Source organism: Phyllopteryx taeniolatus, chromosome 20 (assembly GCF_024500385.1).
Source record: "Phyllopteryx taeniolatus isolate TA_2022b chromosome 20, UOR_Ptae_1.2, whole genome shotgun sequence".
Classification (NCBI taxonomy): Eukaryota; Metazoa; Chordata; class Actinopteri; order Syngnathiformes; family Syngnathidae; genus Phyllopteryx; species Phyllopteryx taeniolatus.
Window position 1 is genome coordinate 9144484 of NC_084521.1, and position 24719 is coordinate 9169202.

Consider the following 24719-nt stretch of genomic DNA (forward strand, 5'->3'; position numbering starts at 1 on the left):
TCTGCAGAAATGTCATGCAGTAGGTGAAGCCAGCCAGCCAGGCTTTCGTGGAAATTTTTTTTACTAGTAAGAAAGTCGTTCTACTAGTGCATCCTAGTGAATTGTCTTGCAAGTGTGGACAAAGAGCATCGAAGTACAATAGGGCTTATTGGACCCCAAGCTGCTTATCAATGATAATGAATAAATTAATTTCCACATGACTGACAATGTTCAAGGCTCTGACTGAACATGATTAATAATGAAGGCTATGACAGCTTTTTCCATAGGTCACGTGCAATAATGTCATCCAGTATGTAAACTAGGATGCATTAGTCCTCCATGAAGTTGCTATCATGTCCACAGGAAGTTGAACTGAACTGTGTTCACCTAAAGTCACTCCCGTGTCTTTTGTTTTCCCTCTCCCTTGTTGACCAAATCGATAGGGGCCATGCCTAACTGTAGGAGGATTGTGTAAAAGTTGGAAAACTTGAAGGCACACAGAAGCATAATGATTTATTTAGGTTTGTCTCATAATCTGCTCATCTTTTAACTGATCAATCTTAAATCTGAAACAATGGGCATGTATTGGGTAATGTAGCAGGTGTGGATAGTTGATAACGGAGGTGGCAGAAAGTACTCACATGCAGAAATGTTGTATCAATGTAATACAGTATATGTAAAAATATATTCTGTTCAAGTACAAGTACTGATTCAACTCATTTACTACACAAATTCTGAAATGTACTTAAGTTGTTGTGACTTTCGGCTTGTCCCGTCACGGGTTGCCACAGCGAGTTGTACGGAAGTAAAAAAGTCATCATTTTGATTATTATTATTATTTTTACTCAAAAGGTAACAAAGACTAGTTTGACAAAGTAAGGAATAGAAAGTATATGTTTTCAAATCTAGGGACTAAAAGTTACAAGTTGTCAGAAAAATAAATACTCAAGTACAAATACCTGAAAAATCTATTACAGTACATTAACGAAGTATGCGCTTTGTTACTTCCCACTACTGTTTCATAATAATAATTGCACTGGTCATTTATGTTACATTATGTAGCAGAAAATAACTTTGGTAGAAGTCAGTCACCTTGTAGAAATATCAAAAGTAATTTTCTATTTAAAAAAAGAAAAACTGAGCATTTAGTCTTTTGATTTTTAAAATTTATTTTAATAAATAAAGATGGGGGAATGTATTGAAGTAAAAATATACATTTTATCTACGAAATGTGGGGGGAGAAGAAGTGAAAGTTGCCAGATAATATAAATAAAAATGTAAAGTACAGAGACATGACAAAGCTATTTGATTACAGCCACAAAGTGGTTGTACTACAAGACTGTTACTACCTAATGACTGAAGAACGATTGATGGATGGATGGATGGACGGGTTGAGTTGTCATTCCTTCTCTCAGTAGTTTATGGTTTCCTTTTACCCGGAAGTTGAAGGGTTAAATGAGAAGCTGAAGGTGTCAAGTACGCATAGACAGGAAAACGCTAAGGACGCTTTCAAAAAGTAAAATAAAAGCCTGCTCTACTAACTATGAATATTGCTAAGCTCATATACCTCCTTCTACTAAAGATTTTAACAACACCATTACTTACCCTGCACTTAGATGTAGGAAAATGAAACAATACTTAATGATTTAGTTAAAATACATTGCACTAAAGTTAAAGAACAATGTACCTGAATTAAAAAAAAAAAAAAAAGTTTTTGAAGCTTAAATGCAAATGTTTTGAATTTACAAGTTAAAAGCTGTACAGCTCACGTGTACGTAGGCAGGGATTCTTTTGTCTACCACCAAAGAAAGCCCGCATACCACTTGCATCACACTTTGAGAATCACTGTTCGAGATCGCTTAAAAAGTGAGAAGAAGCGGCTCAGACAATGGATGGGTGGATTCTTTAAAATGTTAATTCCAATTCTGGACCGAGCCTCGGATCCTTATTATGAAAGGTTGGCAGCAGCAACTTCCGGTAAGTCGTGCCTACTTGACTATCGGTTGAAAGCCGCAACATCGCCGCCTCCCGCTCACCTTGCCTGCCGCCGCCTCTGCCTGAGACTCGTTGTAAGGAGAAGAGGCGTTATTACATCAATGACAACACATTTGACGACTTGTCCTTATTGTGGCTCGTTCGTGTCCATTTTGCGCTAAGCAGCAGCAGCAGGAGGAGGAGGAGGAGGAGGAGGAGGTGCCAAGCTAGCCGCCGCTTGGTGCAGTCCGCCGGACGGACGGGCGCGCTTAACACCGCAATGGTGCGTTTCTCTCTTGCCTTGTGACACCACCGAGGACGACTCGGCTTCTGTTCTGGTCTGCCGGTTTATTTACGTTGCGAGATTGACGGTGATTCGCAATGCAGCACGTCGGCGGGTGCTTATCAGCAGGTGGATGGCCAAGCTGACGCAAAGCCTCTGTAATACCGACCATCCAGAAGCACCAGCGGACCTTTTTCAAGCCCAATCATGCTTCCAGGTGTCGGCGTGTTCGGCACCAGCCTGACCGCCAGGGTGATCATCCCCCTGTTGAAGAATGAGGGATTCGCCGTCAAAGCGCTTTGGGGCCGCACGCAGGAGGAGGCGGAGGAGCTCGCCAAGGAGATGGACGTCCCGTTTTACACCAACCGGATCGACGACGTGCTGCTGCACCAGGACGTGGATCTGGTTTGCATCAACCTGCCTCCGCCTCTGACGCGGCAGATCGCCGTCAAAACCCTGGGTGAGTGGTGGTGAGGGTGGGGGGCGTGGATGCTGCCGCTGCTGGAGGTTTGACTGATACAAACAGTCAGTGTGCTTGACTAAATAGGTGTGGCTGGGGATAATGGTTGATTTGTGAGACGCACATCCTCCTATGAACTTTCCCACTCTGTTGACACGCACCAGCCATTACAATGTGGACTTACTGACATCCACAAGCAGGCGAGTTTGACCCACGAACACAAGTTGTTGCGTTCTGAGCATTTATTCAGTGTACAGTGGACCCCTGCATATTCAAGGTTCGGCACCTGCAGAACAATGCTTGTTCAGGAATTTATTTCATTTATTTTTTTGTTTTTTAAATTATTTTTTTGATTTTTTTTCCATTGCAATTATAATCAATTATTTGTGGATTTTCATCTGAGTCCCTATTCCCCGCGAATAGCTGGGGTCCACTGTACTTGATATACACTACTAGCTTAAGGTCCATGTATGTTATTCTTTTCCCACGCTCGTAAGCAGTGGTGCAAATTAAAGGAACACTTTTTGTTATATATGTTAAAACTGTCTATATGACCTGGCAGTAGAATGTTATTAAAATGATCTTTTGAAAAATCACCCTGCTCTGCCCCATCTGATGCCTCTAATTGAATTTTAATTCTTATCTTACAACTGGGTGCAGCGCAACAAGGATAGCCAATTTGAGAGTGTACCAGGGAGCAGAAACGGCTTCGGAGAAGCAAGATATTCACCATCCGTGGCATTGTTTAAGAGAATTGTGTGATGATGTCGGCTTCAAAAAATATTTTTGGCACGTGTTGTGTCTTATGCCAACCTAAAAAACACCAGCTTCTGTTATTCAGAAATTCTCCATCTTATCTGAAAAACACATACAAGTAAGGTTGTTTTGGTAGCATGTGAAGTTAATGTGGCTGCTGATAGTGGATGCCACATTTTACATGTGGCATCCTCATTTATAAAGAAAAAAAAGAAAAAAGTCTCTTCTGCTGCCTGTGTGTCTGTATGTGTGAGCGATGGCAGCTTGTCATGCCAGTGGCACTCATGAAATGGATCTTGTCACTGCAGCCAATGTGAAAACCACCCAACTCTTTTAAATCACATGACTATGTTTGGACACACACACACAGTCAAGCATGTGATTTTGATATCAACTGCAAGTCACGGTGTCTGCGTAATTAGGAAATTCAATTTAGGTAGGCGGCAGCAAGAGAGTGTTGCAAGTTTGTTAAAAAAAAAAAAATTGCTTTGGCACTTTTTGCATTCCCACACTTGTAGCCTTGTTTACTTTGGTTAAACACTGTGGAGTGCCAACACAAGCGACTGGACTGGTGCACAATAGGTGGTATCCCATTGCTACACTTATGTCAATATCTGCAGTGCATTAAATCACAGACTGGCTAGACTAACATCTGCTCATGTCAATGCTACATAAAATGTGATTTATTGGGTGTCTTTATGGGGGCTCTTGTATAAAGTTGCTGATAGTGCCGTTGAGCCAGATTATGAGCTTCAGTCATGTCCCAGTGAACAACGTGTAAACTGTAGCTGCTTGTCAGTGGCCATTCTTTGCATCCCCTTCCTCCCTGCTCATTTCCTCGCAGCTTTTTTTTGTGCGAGCAATGCCCGTTCATTCCCAGCCACCTCTCCTCCTCAGCTTCTGTAATTGCCTTACATCTCCTAAATGCACAACGCCCATGGAAAACGCAGGCAGTGACGCTATTGTAAGAAGGCAGTCTCACTTCCTGTTGCGTGTGATTGTGATCTCCATGTGGCCGACGCAAGTGTGTGATCTGAGTCCTGCGACATCGGAATTTGAAATCTGTATGTAGAGACTCCCACCTGTAATTTGCCTGCTAGTTGATTCCTTGCAGATGTGAGAAAAATATAGGATAGTAAGACTGTCATGTTTGCTTGTAGCATGACTGTTGTTAGCCATGTATGGTACAGTTTCAGCGTTGACCATAAAATACCTGCACCGCACCATTAATTTAGGAGTAATATTCTTAGGTAGAGCCAGAATATGGCTTGTCATGGTGACAAGGAGCAAGAAGCCATCAGAGAGGTCATCAACACGTTGCACGTGTTTTTCAGGTTTTTACTTGACTGGGTTTGTCCTCGCACCAAACTGGTCAATCTTGTTGAACGTCATCTCTCCTTCCAATTGGGATTCCTTTCACTTTTTTTCTCCCGCCGCACTACTATGACATTCCGCGAGCTTTTGATGTCACTCAAGCTTTTTGGGCGTGTTTAAAGATTGACCTTAGAATATCTTTCCTGTGTGTGAAAGTAGGACTTCTGAAATGGGAGCACATTAGCACTTCCAATATATGCACTGCTTGAGAAAGGTTGTGTTCCGTCGCTGTGAGTTATGTGCATTAAAAGATTATTTATTTTCAGAGAAGTGGACTTTGAAATTGGGAAAATATATAATCATTCTAACATTAGGCAGTACATATAGTATGAATACATTTCATTTGTTCTGTGACCAAGGTTGTAACGCAATGTACTCTTATTTAAAATCGTAGTCCTCGTTGAAATTGGCTGATATGATATTAATCTGATCCAGATCCCCCATAAATGCCACCATTTATGACATTTCTGCACGCCATACTAGTAGGACAACTCCATGTTACTAGTGAGGCAAAACTACTAGTGGGCATTTTGGTGCTTCTAGTGCCTGACACATACTGTACCTACTAGGTGGGCCTAGTAGTGTTACTAGTGCAGTACAGTAGTTTGAAAGTAAGGTTTGATTGCATACTAGTCGGCCAGAAGTAGCACTACTAGTGGAAAACATTTTTATTAGTAACAGTCGCTCTACTAGTGCTGAAGAGTAACATAGCAAAAAGACGTTTCAGGTGCTATTTCTGCCGTTTAGATATTGTGGGCTGAAGTAGGAAGTAGAACGATTTCAGTACTGTTTTTGCTGCGTGCTACTTTTCCACAAGTCAAAACCACTTTGTGACAAAAGTGTAAAATCCCTACATTGTTCCATAATGTACAGTATTGTGTAATTAGATCATTTCTGCAATATTTTGAGGTTGAAGTTACATATTCTGGAAAGGACCAAACTTGCCATTGAACTAGAGTGATGACAATTTAGTGATTCAAAATATATCCATCTGGTTACTCATAATGAATGTGGTCATAGATCAGGGGTAGACTTGACAGAGAGCACTTCCTCTAACTTTTCTGAATGATATGCACATGATTCACATCATTGTCATGTATTAATGGAAGCAATCAAATACTCAGTCCTTTGAGTGCATGAGGCAGACATTTGGCCTTCCAGCCACTATCAAAAAGCATTTACCCCCTTACTGATTTCTGATTGCGTTCACATATTTATCACACTTAAATGTTTTGGATCATTAAGACAATTTTAATACCTCACGAAGACAACCCAAGTAAATACAAAATGCATTTTGTAAGTGATGACTTCATTTATTAGGGGATAAAAGAAATCCAAATGTATCTGGCACAATGTGAAAAAGTAATTACCCCCTATTTCAATCCTTTTCACCATGCCTGATTACCACCAGATTTGTTGAATCAAGAAATCACATGAATCGTACATCCTGGCAAAGGTTGTGTAGACTACAAGATGTCAAAAAGAAATCCTTCATGGCAGAATTTAGAGAAATTCTAGAACAAATGAGAAGCTGATTGAGATATATCAGTCTGGAAAATGTTATAATGCCAGTTCCAGCAGACCACGGTCAGAGCCATTACCCACTAAAGGAGAAAACACGGGACACTTGTGAACCTTCCTCAGAGTGGTTGGCCAACCAAAATTACTTAGAGTGTAACTACAACTCGCCCAGGAATCTTGAGGATCCCCAGGACTTTTGGAGATATATTAATGCAGATTAACGAGACAGAAGTTGAACTATTTGGAAGGTGTGCGGCCTGTCACATCTGGCATTAAAATAACACAGCATTTAATAAAAGACAATCATGCCAACAGTCAAACACTGTGCATTGACATAGAAATGTTTATATATCAGCTCAGAGACACCTGCTCTAAAGACTACCCAAAGAGCTATTTATAATCTGGCCGCAAAGGGCAAGTAGGTGTCATCATAAATACGTGTCCTCACTGCAGATGGTGTTGTGCAATTGCACTTCCGACCGGTGATGAGGTCCTTGACAGAGAATTGAACTCTTTTAAAGAAACACAAAACATCTATTAGAATGTCCCAACATAATAGATTTTATTGTTTTCTTAACCCCTTGTTTGTTTGTTTATTTATTTGGTAGAGACCATCTGCACATTTTATAATCCCTCATGTACATACCAGAAATGACAAGTATCAGTTTTCTGTCTATATTTTGTTTCTAGTTATAATGCATTTTGCATGCAACCAGAGTGAGATTATAATCTGAAATTCCAGTTTTGAAATTATCAGATTTTATTTGTGTAATCCTTGTTGGGTTACTTATCATTTGTGTAAAATGAAATTTGACACTTTTTCGAGTTTAATGGCAACCAAATAAACGCTTTGGGTTTACCTTCTGATCCCACAATACTTTCACATGGTTTACAGTCTGAAATATTTTGATGTATGAGATGTCCATGAAATATCTTGTTTGCAACAGTCTTACCGGGCGGGGTAGAAAGTCCAGGGTCAAGGTGACGCCCGCTGTGTTTGGAACTCTCTTAGGTCTTTATTCTGGGTGGTTATCGTTGGTCGGCGATCTGGCAGTGGCAGCTGATTAGGTGGAACGGTCCAATTTACTCAGGACAAGAGGTATAGCAAATGGATGGATGGATATTTTGGGTCTTGAAGCACACTGAATTGCCTTTGTGTATGGAATTTGCCATTTAGACAAACTTGCTATGCCTGACTTTACCTTACATTCATCAGTAATCTTAGTTTAGGGGGTTTCGGTTCAAAGCCAGCCAGGAGAATGTCACAGGATAGCTGGCAGAAGTAAGCTCTATGAGTTTCTCACTGGCTAACGTTCATGTTCTCCGAGACGTCTATTTACATGCTAATGACTGCTCTAGGAGCATGCTCGCGAAAAAGACCCAGAGGCGGAGAAAATGATGATGGAGTGACAACGAGGAGTAAAGAGGAGAAAGCTTTGCCGTCCTGTGAAATTGCTTTTGTCTGTTTGATGAATAGCCGAGCAGGGGACGCTCTTTCAGACACGCTGACAAGTGAGCATTCTTGTATTAAGGAGAAAACCTCCCGATCACCGCCCCCTTTAAGCCGTGTCTTTCTTTACCATGGACCTACTAGGAGGAAATGTTGTGTATGGTGGTGAACTTGGTGCTTTTTTTGGTTGAGGGATCTCATTGTGCTACTAAACACAGAGTCTAAGGATCCAACAGGGAAAGCATGTTTTTGATATGGAACGATTAGGATTTTAGTTCATAGGCTGATCACAAAACGCCAAAAACAGACAATCTCGCTCTAGTTACCTTAAACTTATTTCTGATCATTTATCGCTCGGTGAAAATCTGCGATATAGCAACCGTTTAAAAAAAAAATGCTTTTAACCATCCCACATGCTTTAAACACATTTAAACTTATTAAAACAAACTTGAAAGTATTCCTTAGCGCCTGTTCTCACCCTTTCATACTAGTTTGAATTTTAATCAATTTAAACTCATAAACTCAAACTCTTTTGCTCACACAGTTCTCCAAATAAGCACAGATTGTAGCGCTTGCTATAATCTGTTTCTTTTTCACTCCCAGTTGAAGTTAACTGTAAAACTAACATATAAAACAAAAGAGACTTAAACATTGAAAAGTTGTATTTACAAACCAGAATGTTTAACCAAACCATATAATTTCATCTAATGAAAGTCCACTAGCTTAATGCTAAAATATAATGCAAAACACCATATACGGGCTAACCAAATTAGCATAGATGTTACGGTAACTATAAATGGCTACTTCAACACACACGGAGCAGCAATACATACAAAGAGCATACAACAATTCTCACTGTCATATATTCTCTCTGCTCTGCGGGAACAACAACAATTTCTGGAGTTTTGTTGGGGACCATCTTTGCCTCTTCCACTTGCTCTTAATTACGCTGCTTCTCTTCCAGTAGAACTCAACATGGTACTACACTTACGGCGTGCAACTCAAAATTCGGACTTGCGTGTATACTATAAAAACCCGCAAAACAACAATCACTTAAACATCTGCGATACAGCGGGGACAACTACGATGTAGCAGGGGAACACTTTATTCTGCAGGCAAAGCTGGCCCATAATAATGAGAAAAAGGTGCAGATGTCTTTTATGTTCCAGCATTCATGAATCAGCTTGTTTGTGATTTTTTTAATTGGCCACATGGGGCAGGAAGGACAACATGAATATCCAAGCACGGAGCCTTCCTTTTTGACTGATACTGACTGAAGTAATACTGTTTAAGGTTCTATGTGAATAGTGAAGAAAAAAAAATAAAAATTGTAAAAATTGTTCACTGCATAGTAGAGCTTTCCATCCACAACAGGAAATTATATTTGAGCCTGTTTCATTTCCTGTTGCATGCACAAGTTGGTGAATTTGACATTTTTTTTTATCTGTTTCTGATGAAGACTTTCCTATATCATTCAGTATAACTTCCCTCTTAAAATACGATGGAGGGGGAGACAGATGAGACAATTCATATCTTCTTCCGTCCTTCTCATGCATGACTCAAGCTTTGGTGTGGTTCTGTCTGGCCGTGAATACATTCCAGCTGCCTGCCATGACTCAACTAGATCTGGTCTTCGATTGTGTTAGAAAAAGAAAAAAAGAAAAAACAACCAAAAAGATCTGAACCAAAAAGTCAAGTTGTGATTCACAAATCATTGTCTACACATCATACTGCATGTCAACTGCTTCCTAGTTTTGATATGAGAGAAATAGACCAAAATAAGCAATGATTCAAAAATCAAATTAACCATGTGTACTTTTATCTTAAAATGTCCTTTCTCTACTATTTGGCTTAAAACATGTTTTTGTTGACTTGGTTTTGATTAGATTTACTTTGTTTCGTGTTTTGTCAGGTTTTTCTGTGTCACATGTTCATGCCTTGTGCTCGTTTAGTTTTCATCTGCACCTGTTCTCGTTAGCCCTCTACCTATTGTTAACCAATCAGCTCCCTCCAGCCACTCCTGTCTTGTCCAGGCGTGCCTCATTGTGTTGGATCATTGTTGTTTCTGCAAGTTATCTTTCTAGTTTTGTCATGTTCCCTGTTGTGGTGGAGTGTTTTGTTTCTTTGTATCTGGATTTTGGGGACTTTACTTACATTTTCCACATTCCTTATTTGGCTTTTTGGTTTTTAAAAATGAATCCTTTTGTTGTGATTCATCCTGCCTTGCCTCCTTGCTTCCCTGCGTTGGGGTCCTCATCTTTTTTTACCATCGCCACAGAATCGTAACATTAACATAGTTTTACCCCACATTTCCAAATAAGAGGTGAAGTGTGCTTGCTTCAAGCTCTTTGTCAGTCCCAGTTGTTTACTGTTAAACTAACATATAAAACAAAAGAGAATTAAACATTGTATATTTAAACACCAAAATGTTCAACTAAACCATCTAATTTCTAATGAAAGCCTGATAAGATATAATGCAAAACAATATAGATGTGCCAAGGGAAATTAGCATAGATTTTTACTAATCGTAACCCTCCATAAAAACACATAGAAACAGTGCATACAACAATACTCAGTCTGCTCTGAGGAAACAAGTAATATTACCTGACCTTAAGTTGTGGGGGGACCTTCTGTGCCTCTTCTTCTTGATGTTGATTTGCTGCATTTGTACTATATATACATTGCAAACATTATGTGCAACCCCGTTCAGTACAGTCGTATGATGCTATCCTATTTTTCTCTCTTCCTTGTCTTCTCTTTCCTCTGTAGACCCCAGTGGTTGACAGAAAGAGAGGGGGTCAGGGGTTTTTGTCACCATGACAACACTCCAGATTTAACCAAGCAGCAATGTGTGCTCTCCTCTTTTACGAAAGTTCATCTGTCTCACACAGATATGAGCCTCACACCGAGCTAAATAGGACAGGTGCCACGGGCCCCGTGGTGAAGATGTCACCCAGCTGCCCAAGGGTGTTCATGGTTATTAGTTTACTGTTATTAGAAACGTGGACGTGTCGTATTTAATTGCCGTATCAGATTGGGTCTTCTCTCTTCGGTGTCACATCAGTCTTGGTTCTCGAGATTAATTTCATGTTAAATTAACTCAACTTCTCTTCTCATTATGAACCCCTCAGAACATAAAGAAACTCAAATGGTTTGACATGACCACTTTGCATTTGGTTGTGAATGTGGAAAAAACAAAAACAAAAAAAACCCCATCAAAACACAAATTTATTAGAACTGCCCGGCAGCCTATTAACATTCCAAAATGCTTTCGCTTTACAGTCGCCTCACCTCACACATACAGTATTGTATGGCCTTCACTCCCTTGACTGAAGGCTTCAGAAAAATATATAGTGTAGCTCATTTAATTCTAATATCAACCTTACATTGCTGAACTACTTTTGATTTTGTACTCCACTGTTCTGATTTATTACATCCATGAAGATAACAGCAATATTTTGTTATTATAATAATATATATTATGTTCTGGTCTGCATGACTCATTCATTTGATTCACAAGTTAGAGTCTCTGACCTCAACCATGGCTCTGGAATATGTCATAATTGCCGAACTGAGCCGTGTATTGATAATTCCATGGCACTGTCTGTGGTGCTGAAGTAGCAGATGGAATTGTCAATGTACTTTTTTTCTTCTTCTCGTGACTACTTGCAGTGTATTGAGAGAAACACGTTATCAACAACAACGATACAATCACCCCTCATGAAATGTATTCCAAAATATGTATGAATAAGCATTTCATCTTCGGCCTGAGTGTTGTCATGTGATTATCGGTCATCTTTTATCTAACCTCTTTGAAAATCATTAGTGCTGACGACAAACATACTGATATGAGTTTGATGGTCTTGGCCTTTTCGTGTTTTGGCTAGTGTTAAAATATGGACAGTGTTCTTGCTTAACCATTTTAAAATGAACATTGACAATGTAATTACTCTTTGACAATTGTAACCAGTACAGTTGATAATTTGCTCTTTCACATCTTGTATGAAATTTAATTCTGCATCATTTGTGTTATTGCTTTGAGTCTTTCTTACTTTATCTCTTTCAGTTTCTATTCTTCCTCATTTAAATGATACTAATTGTTGAGGCTCAAGGGACATACTCCTGTTTATATTAATGAATTACTGGTACTAGATCAATCCCAACCAACAATTATTGAAATTAGACACTTTCATTCTTCATTTGCAAGAAGAAGAAAAAAAATACATGCTGGTGTGTATCATTTTGTTGCGCTTGACCTCAGCCTGATAAAGGCAGACGAATGTGGAAATAACATGGAGCCATGTTGCTTTCGTTTCACTGGTGTGTACTGAAGGCTGTGAGCGCAAGTGCGCTGATTAGGATGCAGTACAGTATGCACGTGTCTGTGGGAGAGTGTTTAGAAAGGAGGACTTGCAGCTACGCAGTTAATTAAACCCCAAGCGACCCCGGCACCACAGGAGGTGGAGGTTTGAGCCTGATAACGCACTTCTGTTGCTCTGTGGCAACCGGATGGTTCACGTTCTACAATTTGGCATGACTATTAACTGCTGTACTGGAGCTTTCTTTTCTTTTTAAAAGCTAGTATGCCCTGCTCCTGCCATGACACCACTCAATACAGTGCAAGAATTTACCACTAACATTTTAGCATGTACACAATCATGAACCCATGTCACATACAGTAAATGACTGCATTCAGTGGTTAAATTATTCACCACAAACAAACCACCTTCACATGAGGCTCATTAATAATATGAGCTAGCATAATAGCTTAAATAAAACGCTCACACAAACTTTTCATGACATCACACATGGGCAAACAAATATGTGCACTAGCATTTTACACAAATGCTCATCTTTTAGTATCGGGAGAACAGTAATCCACATAAACCCACTCAGGCCGCCAATTTTTGTAGTCAATTTTATTTCATAGATGGGGGGGCGTTGGGGGTGTCAACATTACATACTTGCATATCGTAATTTCTCATGTATAATGTGCACCCATGTATAATACGCACCCTCAAAGTTGACCTAAAAATTCTGGAAAACCCTTCTACCTATGTATAATGCATTTTTACAATGCATGATTTTGCTTCTACCCATATGGTCAAAAAATGAAGAATTATTGTGAAGTGAAGCACTTTATTTGAACACACAATACTTTCTTTTTTATTTACTTGCTCCCTTTTTGAAATTCACAGCCCTACTTTTATTTAGTAAATGAGAAAACACACAGTTGTGCTCATATGTTTGATTACCCAGGCAGAATTTGTAAGATGGGTATAATTCTTTAAAGAAAACATGAAGGGCCAGGCGAAACACATTTAATTTTATTTTAATGGGATTCAAATTAAACGGTCAAGCATTTCAGAAAAGCATTATCGTTAATTAGAAATTAGAAATTAATGATGGTTGTTGTTCAGTCATATTTATATAAAAAAAAAAAAAAAAAACATTTCACAAATTCTGCCACAGTATGTAAACTTATGAGCATAACTGTACATATATGCAGTCATACGTACCCCTGTCATTGTAATGAAACTGTAGGCTACAGCTTTTTCATAACCACTAGGTGGCGGTGGCATATTAGAATGAAAGTGTACACCTTTCTCATAACCTCTAGGTGGCGGTGCCATATTAGAATGAAAGTATACAGCTTTTTCATAACCTCTAGATGGCGGCATACATTTATAAAATGTGAAAGTTTTTTCCATTTTCCCCTATACCTATGTATAATGCGCACTATTGACTTTTGACATTTTTTGGGGGGGGGAAATGCACATTATACACGAGAAATTACAGTACATTGAGGTTACAACATGACTCTGTTAACAATTAATGGAAAAGAAGCTAGTTGTGCTCGCGTTAAAAGCATTATTCGTCACGAACAATAATCGAGAGGTCTTCAATTTAATCAAATTGGTCTTAAGACCTGGACCTTCAACCTGCAGATACTCTGCACTTTGATAGTTTCACTTGGCTCAATGCAATGTAGCCTAATGGTGTCATTTACAACATGCCGAGTGCTCTGCCATTACTAGCATGCTTTTAGTGCACCCATTAGCTGTGAGAGGCCTGCAATGGAAGCCCTCCTTTGGTCACTAATCATCGCGCCATCATCTTCCAGTGAACAGGGTTGGTGCAGGGGTTAATGGCAGCACTTTTAGGAATGCTAATCACGCAAATCAAGGGCATTAGCTGAAGGGGAAAGCTGGCTGCGTGAGACTAATGCCATTCATCATTCATACTTGCATTGTTCTGATGTGTGTGCAATTGGAGATGGAGCTTCATATAGATAATGTAAAGCACATCTCTCAAAGGCAACCTGGTTATCTGGTGTAGTCAGTTCATCAGATGAATAGATCCTGTCATTCTGGTCTCTTAGGTGTCTGATTGTGTGCGTACAATACAGGATGTGTTTTATGCTGCATCGCGTATACTCTTTCGGACGTACTTCTTTATTCTCTCCTTGTTCTTGTAAACATCTTTCATTCCCTGACACAATATGTTATTTAATAGAACTTTATGTCATTGCAGGGAGAGCAGTCTTTATATGTATTCTGAGGAGATAACTGAATTGCTTTATTTCCAACCCATAGCCCAACATAAACTTTTAAAGTCTTGGTTTATGTGTAAAACATGACATCACTCATCTGGTCAGCCTTTGCAAAGATTATATTGTTCAGTTTTGGATTTTAGATGGTTACTATGAATTTTATTTTGTGTTCATTGCAGGTGGAGCTAATGTTGTTCCTCTGTGTCGGTCCCTCCTGGCTTTGTAATTGATTTAAGATCAATTCAATTTGGGATAATCATCTACAAGAGGGTCCTGGTTTGTCTCTAATCTGAATTGCCTTTCAGCCTATTCACAAACTCGGTTTATTTTTCATTTTTTAACATAGGTTGTCATTTATTTCTGTGATATAGGAGCCATATTTGGTATTTGGTAATGGAATTAAAGTACATTACATTGATATTATTTGCCACCATTTAAAAGGTCTTCCTTAGGTTAAAATTTAGATTAGATTAGATTTTGATGAGTACACTATAAGGGTTTAAATCTATGGTTCTAAATATATAATGCACATTATTTATTTAGCAAATTTGTCAAAATATACTTGTTTTTCCACTTTCCAGTGGCAGCCTTGAGAATCTTTTACAAAAGCAAATGCATTCTGAAACAATGACATCACTGTTGAAACATTTGGGATGAGAATGCCCTGGGTTACATTCTTGTGTGTTACTTTTTATGAGAACTAAATTGTGCATTGCTAAATAATTACTTGTCCGCTACTAAGCTATAATGCAGAAAACCAAATTGTTTGAAATATATGCTAAACTAAAATATAGTGCATGGATTTGAATAGGGAATGACATTCATTGTTAGAGGCGGCATGGTGGCCGACTGGTTAGAGCGTCAGCCTCACAGTTCTGAGGACCCGGGTTCAATCCCTGGCCCCGCCTGTGTGGAGTTTGCATGTTCTCCCCTTGCCTGCGTGGGTTTTCTCCGGGCACTCCGGTTTCCTCCCACATCCCAAAAACATGCATTAATTGGAGACTCTAAATTGCCCGTAGGCATGACTGTGAATGCGAATGATTGTTTGTTTCTATGTGCCCTGCGATTGGCTGGCAACCAGTTCAGGGTGTACCCCGCCTCCTGCCCGATGATAGCTGGGATAGGCTCCAGCACGCCCGAGACCCTAGTGAGGAGAAGCGGCTCAGAAAATGGATGGATGGATGGATTCATTGTTAGATGGCAGTTATTGCGTGACATTGACTACAGCATTAAAATCAATATTTGACCCTGAACTAACCTACTAATACATTAACAGTTAAGAATCTGGATTCTTATGGAAAGTTAACTCGTTAGAATGTTAACAGTGACTATGCAGGAATGTCAAAGACTCCACCCGGACTTGGTCCTCCTGGCCCACCAGATGCTGTTGCACTGCATGGCAAATGGCTATTGTGTGTCCCAGTCAAGCTTTCAGCATCTTTCCTAATCCACCTGGCTCCCCCCTGTGGTGATATTCAGCTTTTGTTGTCTCTCGGATGCATTTGGGAAGACAATCATTTTTATATATCTGGTTTTCAGACCAAGAAACTCTACAATCACTGCCTCTGAATTCTGCTCATGCAGATGGCAGTTCTATGCCGCTCTAATAAACAAAGATGAGTAATGACTCATAAGACGCCATAAGACAGCCTCTGCTGTCTTATGGCTCTGCTCTCCCCGGGCGCTTCAGCTGCCCCCTGCTCCAGTGTGTTCCACTAACATGTGTATGTGTTCACTGTGATGGGTGAAATGCAGAGAACAAATTTCGTGTGCGTGCATGCATGCATGTTCATGACAATAAAAGATGATTCTTCTTCTACTTCTTCTTCTTCTTCTTCTCAACCTTCACTTCCTGCGCAGCAACTACTTCCAACCCATTCTCCCTCAACAATAAGCACGTGCACAATCGTTTGAGGTATCAACGCTTACATTCTCAACACCCTGTGTCATACACTCACTAAGGCTGTTATGTCACCATGTCCTGCATGTGGACTGGTGAGTATTAGTGTGCAGGAGGATATATTGGAGCCATGCACAGGGACCCAGGTGGTCTGGACGGAAGCCAGCTTGAGAGAAACGCTTGACTTCAGAGTCAGCCTTTACTTAGAATGACGCAGCTGCTCTCCCTTGTGTCTGTGACTAAATGTGTTTCGAAATCCTCAATCGTAACTTGTAAAAGATGTTCAACAGATATGCATCAATTTACTGCTTATGGCAACTTGTTTTCAGCACCTGGCTTTTACTCTAAAACAGCCTAATGGGATTTCAATCAGTGAGGTCAACTCAGGATGTCCGTTTTGTACGCATCAACGGTACCTGAAGGCATCACGAGAAGACCTGTGCTAAAACAGGCCTATTTTCTCAAAGTTGAAACACAGGGTAAAACATTTATAGTGACAACCTATGTAATACCAGACAATTGGGCAATTAATGTGTGTTCATCACTATATTACTCTAATCCATCCATCTATAATCATAGTTCTGATAAAACAATGCAGTTGATGCTTTTCCATCTCTGACTCTCTAGTCATTCAAGTCACTCCTTTTTATAAACAGTATGTCCTGTCTATAAATTATTGATGTCTGGGGATCAAGCTGCAGTGCTGGAGTTTTTTTATTTATTATTTTTTTTTTTTCAGCTCCATTACGACTCCCCCACAGCACCACTCTGGCTGTCACCCAGTTAAGCTTGCCAGACGACTACTAGTTTGAATGTCACGTTGCGTCATCAAATCTGATGGCAGCAAAGTGACAGCCGACTTCAAAACAAGCACTCCCAGACAAACTGAGGCGTAAATATTATTTTATATATATATATATATATATATATATATATCTATACATATATCTGTACACGCCTCATTCCTTCCTTTTTATCTTCACACGAATCTCCATGAAGATATCTTACCAGACTGACCAGTCTGTGCTGCTTTGACTGTCCCCCACCTCCTCAGCGCAAAGAGCTTTGCGTATCCTAAATTGCACTTTAATCTGTGACCTAACAAAGTAGGTTCGCATGTTGTTTGCTGATATACCCTCGAGCACTTTACCCGAGCCAGTTCAATTCACTTAAGGGCTTGTAGCAGAGGGTGTTACCCAAATAAATGCATCTTTGTGTGCTTTGCTGACAAGCAGAAATGGATGGAGCACACAAACGTGTGTATTTTGTGTGTCTGTGAGGCTTGGGTGCTGGGGTGGTGGGTTGGTTCTCCCTCTGTGTTTCTCAGATCTGGGTCAAAAGGATTAGTTTCCATTCTTGGACAATTGCTTCTAATGACAGATTAGAATGGGAAGTTTCACTTTCACAACTACCCCTTAGCTAATACTGCCACCACTATGCCCCCACCCCCCTCCCCAAGATTTGGTTTCTGTCTGACATTTTAACGAAATCTACTGACTATTTTGTCGAGGTGGAGAAATATATCACAGATGTCACATGCCCAAAATGCTAAGCTTTGCACAGACCCCACTGCATTTTTTTTTATGTGCACACACAAAAATTTTATTTTTCTTTAAAATTTTGCTGAAAGTCCTGCCCAAAAAAATCTTTAGCAAATTTCACAAAAATCTATGGAAAGTCTATAGCACTTAGTGGTTTGTTCCTTTGTCCATTCACAAGGTTTTACAAGTCATTGATTAATCCTACTACCACACAACAGAAAATTTGACCTCCTTAGTGGAGTTAATCAGAATAATTCCTGGGCTATTTTCAAATCCTGACTTGTAATTTTTCAGGGTAATCAAAAGTACTAACCCATTTCTGAGCCCCTTCTCTTCTCAAGGGTCGCGGGCGTGCCGGAACCTATCCCAGCTATCATCGGGCAGGAGGCGGGGTACACCCTGAACTGGTTGCCAGCCAATCGCAGGGCACATACAAACAAACAACCAGTCGCACTCACATTCACACCAACGGGCAATTTAGAGTCGTCAATCAACCTTTTTTATTTATTTGGATTTTGATTTTTTTTACATAAAAAAGTGCTTTGAGTGCTTAGTGATGAAACATGATTGATCTGTAGGAATTTCCATGCCGGAACGTGTTTTGCTATACAACAGGAAAGTTTAATTTCCGTGTGGATCAATACAATATCTTTCAAACCTAACTGGCAAACTCTGCTCTTTTTTTTGAAGGTATAGGAAAGAACGTGATTTGTGACAGGACAGCAACGCCTTTGGATGCCTTCCGAATGATGTCTGCAGCCCAGTACTACCCCAAGTTGCTGAGCATCATGGGAAATGTCCTACGCTTCTTGCCAGCTTTTGTTCGAATGAAAGAGCTGTTGGAGGAAGGCTACATTGGGGAGCTTCTGGTTTGCGAGGCGCAGGTATGATCAAACTGTAAGGAACCCGCGTTTATCGCGGGGATGTTCCAGAGCCAGCCACGACAGGTGAAAACCAGCGATTATAGAGATTTTAAAACATGCTTAAAACACATTTAAACTAAACTCATCAACTTTATTGAACACATTTTTATTAGTAGTATAATAATTAGTATTCCTTAGTAGTATTGTAGTATTATTAATCATATAACACGAGTTGTACTTGTACTAAGTATTCCTTAGTTCTCACTCTTTAGCTTGTGCAGTTCTCCAAATAAGAGACAAAGCGTGTTTGCTTCAAGTTTATTTGTCCCCCTCATTTAAATTTGACTGTAAAACTGACACATAAAATAAGAGAATTAAACATCGTATATTCAATCACCAAAATGTTCAACGAAACCGTATAATAACAAAAGCCCGCGAGCTTAATGCTAATATAATGTGGTAATGGAAATTAACATAGACTATATGGTTATTATAAACCTTCAAATAAGTGCCACTAAACACACACAGAGGAGCAACACACACAACAAAAGAGAATTAAAAAATTGGTATTTAAATATTAAAATGTTCAACCAAACCAGCGGGTACAACATTACTCACCGGCATATGCAGATGAACCGCAATACAGTATAGCAGGGCTTCACTGTATTCATATTTACTTTCGCTTACTTTTTCTCATACTGTATTTAAGTTTTCTTAGCAATGATGAGACCAGGAATCATTTTCATTCAAGCCCAAGAATCGGTAGTCTCATGATTTGGTTTGACTCCAGGAGAGAACTCAAACATTTTTTTTTTCTTGCTTATCAAAAGGTTTACTACGTTACTAGAATATGTTTTTATGCTTGTTTTAAGGTCCACAGTGGCAGTCTACTAGGGAAGAAATACAACTGGAGCTGTGACGATCTAATGGGAGGTGGGGGCCTGCACTCAGTAGGCAGTTACATCATCGACCTGCTAACGTTCCTGACGGGCCAACGAGCGGCAAAGGTTCACGGCTTCCTTAAGACCTTCGTCAAACAGACGGACCACATCCGAGGCATCCGGCAGATCACCAGCGACGACTTCTGCACATTCCAGATGGTGCTGGAAGGAGGGGCCTGCTGCACCGTCACACTCAACTTCAATGTCCCCGGTGAATTTCGACAAGAAGTGATCATCGTAGGAACAGTTGGGAGGTTATCGGTCATGGGGACGGACTTGTACGGACAGAAGAACAATGGGGGTGGAGGCCCAGAACGTCTTCTCAAAGACACTACACCTCTTGAAAAGGCTTCGTTACCAGAGAAAGCCTTCAGTGACATCCCTTCTCCATATCTCACCGGAATGATCCGAATGATCCAGGCCGTTCGGCAGGCCTTTCAGGAGCAGGACGATCGGCGGACGTGGGACGGGAGGCCTTTGACGATGGCGGCCACCTTTGAGGATTGTCTCTATGCTCTCTGTGTGGTGGATACCATCAAGAAATCCAACCAGTGTGGAGATTGGCAGAACATTGTGGTTATGACAGAAGAGCCAGAGGTCAGCCCGGCTTATTTGATCAGCGAGGCTATGCGGCGCAGTCGGATGTCACTCTACTGTTAGGATCCAGCCACTTGCCTTAAATTCGGGGCAAAGGCTCGAGCTGAAGTTTTTGATGCACTGCTATCCCTATCTGTCGTTAATGACCTCAATAGTATGTTTGGTGCTGTCAAATCTGTATTGTTGCTGTCACTGGCTGGATCAATCCCAGTGCTAAAAGGTGTTTCTGCCTCAGCAGGAGAAGAAAAACATCCATCCATCCATCCATTTTCTGAGCCGCTTCTCCTCACTAGGGTCGCGGGCGTGCTGGAGCCTATCCCAGCTGTCATCGGGCAGGAGGCGGGGTACACCCTGAACTGGTTGCCAGCCAATCGCAGGGAAGAAAAACAATTCATTAGTAATCAAAAATCTTTATTGATAAGAAAACCTTTCTTTTTCCTTTCTGAAAGCATGACCTTGTCCAGATCAAAGTACAACTGTGTTGTCCATTACCAAAGGGGTATTGCGCCTCTCACCTCCCTAAGACAACACAACGCACTCTTGAGTTTGAGTGAGACCACCCAAGGGAGGACAAAAGTCCTTACAGCGATGAGTGTCGTACTGCTCTAATGTTGCTATAATACCATGTACTTTACAGGTTTGCCAAGTGAATGTTTAAATGTTTCTTAAAAAGTGTGCTTCAGGCTACTTTTCTTCTCTTTGTGTGACACAAGAGAGGGAGCAATCAATAGTTGGGCTGGTGGGATTTTAACCTCTGCTTCGATCATATGATAGATGTCGTTTGCTGAGTTTTAGGCTGGATTTACAATGAGCGTCTCAATGCCAAATTCCGAGATAGTGCCTGCATCGGAATTTTAGTTTTAGTGACACAGATCTCATATCACAGTGGCACAGAAGTGAACAATGATAAATAAGAATACAAATATGAAATATTACTTACAGTTTACTTGGCCTGGACAGACTCTTCGCCCGCGTTGGTTTAAATGAAGGTAACCTCTGCATTACTTTCCTCATGTAATGTACCATTAGACCCTATTTAATAGTCTATGCTTTTCGCTGTATTTAAGATTTACAGGAGGTGCTTTTTGATCTGTTTGACGCTGGTCTGCGTATGTCACTGATCAGCGTATTTCCATGAGGTCAGGCATACATTCATGGCGTGTAGCCGATCTCTCCGTTTACACTGCAGTTGGATTGGCAGATATCTGATACATATGTGATCTTTATCCACATTTGGAAAAGACCTCATTTTTATCTGGGGATATCCGATTTCAACAGTATTTGTCTCTTTTTACAACCAAGAAGACGAAATGTGTCGCTTGGGAGGCAAAAATCTGAATTGTGTCACATGAATCGTGCAGTTTAAATCCAGCTTTAATTTTCCAATCTCAATGGTTAAGATGAAGTTGGGTACCCTGTTTAACTGTAATCTGTTAAAGGATCCACCATAGAACTTTTATTTACATTTTGATGTTTCCGACTGTCATACAAGAGTAAAAAAAATAGTAATTGTCAAATTATCCATATTTTACTTAGCTGCCAGCACAGACGTGTGGGACATTTTCGGTTCCATAGTTGGTGTTACGGATGAGACCTTGCGAAAACGCTGCGTTTTCTGCAAGAGGCGTATTTGTTTCTGAAATTTTGGTTTACATTTTTAAAACCGTTCCACTTTAGAGGTTCTACTGTAGTTGAATTGAGCGATAAGTATGCTGCAAGAAAATATAATCATGTCATTTTTATGAAGCCCGTTTAACACATGCAACTTTGCATGGGCAAAAATCAATGGAACACTGTTGCATTGAGGTACAGTAGCGTATGGTGCTGTATGAAGGGTCAGTTGTTAGGTTTATTGTTATGTACACTGTTTTCAGCATTGCTTTCATCAAATGTCCAAGGTATTAAACGCTATTTTGCTCTGCTGCTTTGTCTTCCGTAGAAGTGTGGCTCGCACATAAATGTTTGGGTTTTTTTTTGGGAGTGCTTTAAACATTGTTTCATTCGATTCATTGGCTTTCAGTCTAGTCTCAGGACTCTTTCCCATCAACCAGGATTCCGGACACGACTGCCAGTTTTCCAATGAAAAAGGCTCCTCTGCAAACCAAAATGCCCTAGATTGGATTAGTTGATCGTTAAGAATTGTGTTGAACGTGTTAAATGTATTAGCGATGAATCGTCTCTTGAAGCAATGGAGGCAAAATGCACTACTTGGCTACAACTAACAGAAGCGCCGTTGACAACGCAACAGCTATGCTAGTTGAGCGCCGTCCATATAGACTGGAACTCGCCGAGCAGCATTATTCACTAGCAAAGAAACAGGAGTTAAACAATCCATTGATGTTCATTTTACCCCATAGTCCTTTAGTGAAAGGGCTGTCACTAACGTAAATTAAATTAGATAATTAAAAAAAAATTATAGAATAGTCTTAATATTGCTTAATATTGAGATTCAGCCTCTATAATAACATCCCATCTAATGCTTTTTATAAACAGACAATTCTTCTTAGTAATTCAATCACGGATTGGAAGTTGAAGGGATTTTTTTTTTTTTTACACATTTCTAATTCCTCATAATTGAGATGTGATTTGTATTTAAAATTCAGCGAAATGTCAGCCAAACTATGATGCATCATCTCTGACCCAGGGTTTTTTTTTTTTTTTTTTTTAATGCATCACTTTTCCCCTGTGTGGTTTAACTTTCTTAGAACAACGTTATGCTATGTAACAACTACTGAAAATGTACATATGGTTGTATCATCAAAGGAACAACATATTTGTCTAAATACGCAGTACTGTATGTATTTTGTTTGTAAAAATTATAATAACTGGAACCTTTTTTCATGAGTATTGTCAGGTATTTATTGTTTGTCTGCTGTTTGCTGCTGAAACGTCATGGACAGACATGCAGTGTACAGGACGTGGGACAATATAAGCTGAACCATATATTTCCCGTCTATGAAATAGAATGGTTTTAAACACCCTGGTCTGTAAGGCGTTTTTTTTTTTTTTTTTTTTTTTTTTTTTTTTTTTTACACAAACTCGCACAATCACACACTGTTTTTTGAATGATCATGTATCTCTAAATTGCTTTGTAATTTTAAAAGCTTTAAGCTTCCAATGTTCTTGACTCAAACTTCCAGTGAGCAGTCATCTTATTTACAACAATTGTACGTCATTTTTAGTTAAATATTCACTTGCCAGTTGTGCATATATTACTATTACTATTTAGTTTGCGGACTTTGCCATCGTTTACAAACAGTTCAGGGGGAGAAAAGGCAATAGAATGTGGACATGTTGAGGTAGCGTTCAACTTGTTAATTTAGAACTCAAACGACCTCCAAAGAAATGCTTCTTTTGTGTCAGAGACTGTTACTTAGCAACTAGAAGCCATGTTGCTGTTTTTTTAAGCCTCCTCCTCGTACACACATAGTAACGGTACCCTCATAGTGTAACCTAGGTAACCCATGAGATTTTGACAAATACTTTACTAGTGTGTAAAGATGAACACCTGCTATGTCTTGCTGTCCAGCGTTTTAATATATATATTAAAAAAATATATGTGCACTTTGCTGTCATTATTATTTCTTTTGTTGTCGTTGAGGTCTCTTATGCAAAATAATAGTTAATAGAGAATCCTGGTAATTATGTTTTGGTGAGGAATAAAAATCGAAGCCAATTTCCACCACATCATTCATTCTGCCATAATGATTGTTAAACTAACACTATATTTTTTTCAATGCGAAGGAATACATTTCCATCGCTTCATTGACTCACAAAATTTGTTGGGCTTTGCTGACCCCTGCTGGCTTTGTTCGATACTGCACCATATGCAGCATATGTTTAAACTTAACGAGTATGACCGAAACAATGCCACTTGATTTAACTATCATTGTCGTGTTATACTACCGCGTTATAGTCTTCATTATGTGTGTAAAATATTTTGTTATAGTATGCCTCGGTATATATTATAAAATGTACTTACTAAGTATTTCATTAGGTACACTCAGACAAAACAACAACAAAAAATGCTCACTTGAGTGAAACTGTCAGAGATGTATTTATTCAACATAAAATTGATTATTGCTGTTGTAATTTGTACTTCATACGTTAATCACCTTGTTTATGGAAATAATTGAAATGCCTTTCAACATGATACAGTGCAGTTCTACACTGCAGTATGGAAAGAGCATTTGTTTAATAAGTGCGCTCGTTTTTTTCTAACTACAGTGGGGCAAAAACGTTTTTAGTCAGCCACCAATTGTGCAAGTTCTCCGACTTAAAAAAATGAGAGAGGCCTGTAATTTTCCTCATAGGTATACCTCACCTATGAGAGACAAAATGAGAGGTGAGGGGGTGAACCAGAAAATCACAGTCTGATTTTTTTGAAGAATTTATTAGCAATTTATGGTGGAAAATAAGTATTTGGTCACCCACAAACAAGCAATATTTCTGACTCTCACAGACCGGTAACGTCTTCTTTCAGAGGCTCCTCTGTCCTCCACTCGTTACCTGTATTAATGGCACCTG

The 24719-nt window shown here is 39.7% G+C and overlaps 1 protein-coding gene across 2 annotated transcripts; it reads left to right on the plus strand.

Annotated features, from left to right (window-relative positions):
* Nucleotides 1-1921: 1921 nt before the first annotated feature.
* gfod1 (glucose-fructose oxidoreductase domain containing 1) lies at nucleotides 1922-23220 on the plus strand. Of its 2 annotated transcripts, XM_061757623.1 has the most exons (4): nucleotides 1923-2236; nucleotides 2454-2696; nucleotides 18482-18675; nucleotides 19527-23220. In XM_061757623.1, exons 2-4 carry the CDS (start codon nucleotides 2579-2581, stop codon nucleotides 20253-20255), a joined length of 1041 nt encoding a protein of 346 aa, XP_061613607.1. In that variant the 5' UTR covers nucleotides 1923-2236; nucleotides 2454-2578; the 3' UTR covers nucleotides 20256-23220. The 2 variants fall into 2 exon arrangements, with proteins under 2 accessions (XP_061613606.1, XP_061613607.1); XM_061757622.1 differs by having other exon boundaries at nucleotides 1922-2696.
* The last annotated feature ends 1499 nt before the right edge of the window (nucleotides 23221-24719 follow it).

Coding starts and splice junctions, on each gene's coding strand:
- gfod1 (XM_061757622.1), top strand. CDS start 2,444: ATGCTTCCAGGTGTCGGCGTGTTCGGCACCAGCCTGACCGCCAGGGTG. Junction 2,697..18,481: donor GATCGCCGTCAAAACCCTGG/GTGAGTGGTGGT, acceptor TTTTTTTTGAAG/GTATAGGAAAGAACGTGATT. Junction 18,676..19,526: donor TTCTGGTTTGCGAGGCGCAG/GTATGATCAAAC, acceptor GCTTGTTTTAAG/GTCCACAGTGGCAGTCTACT.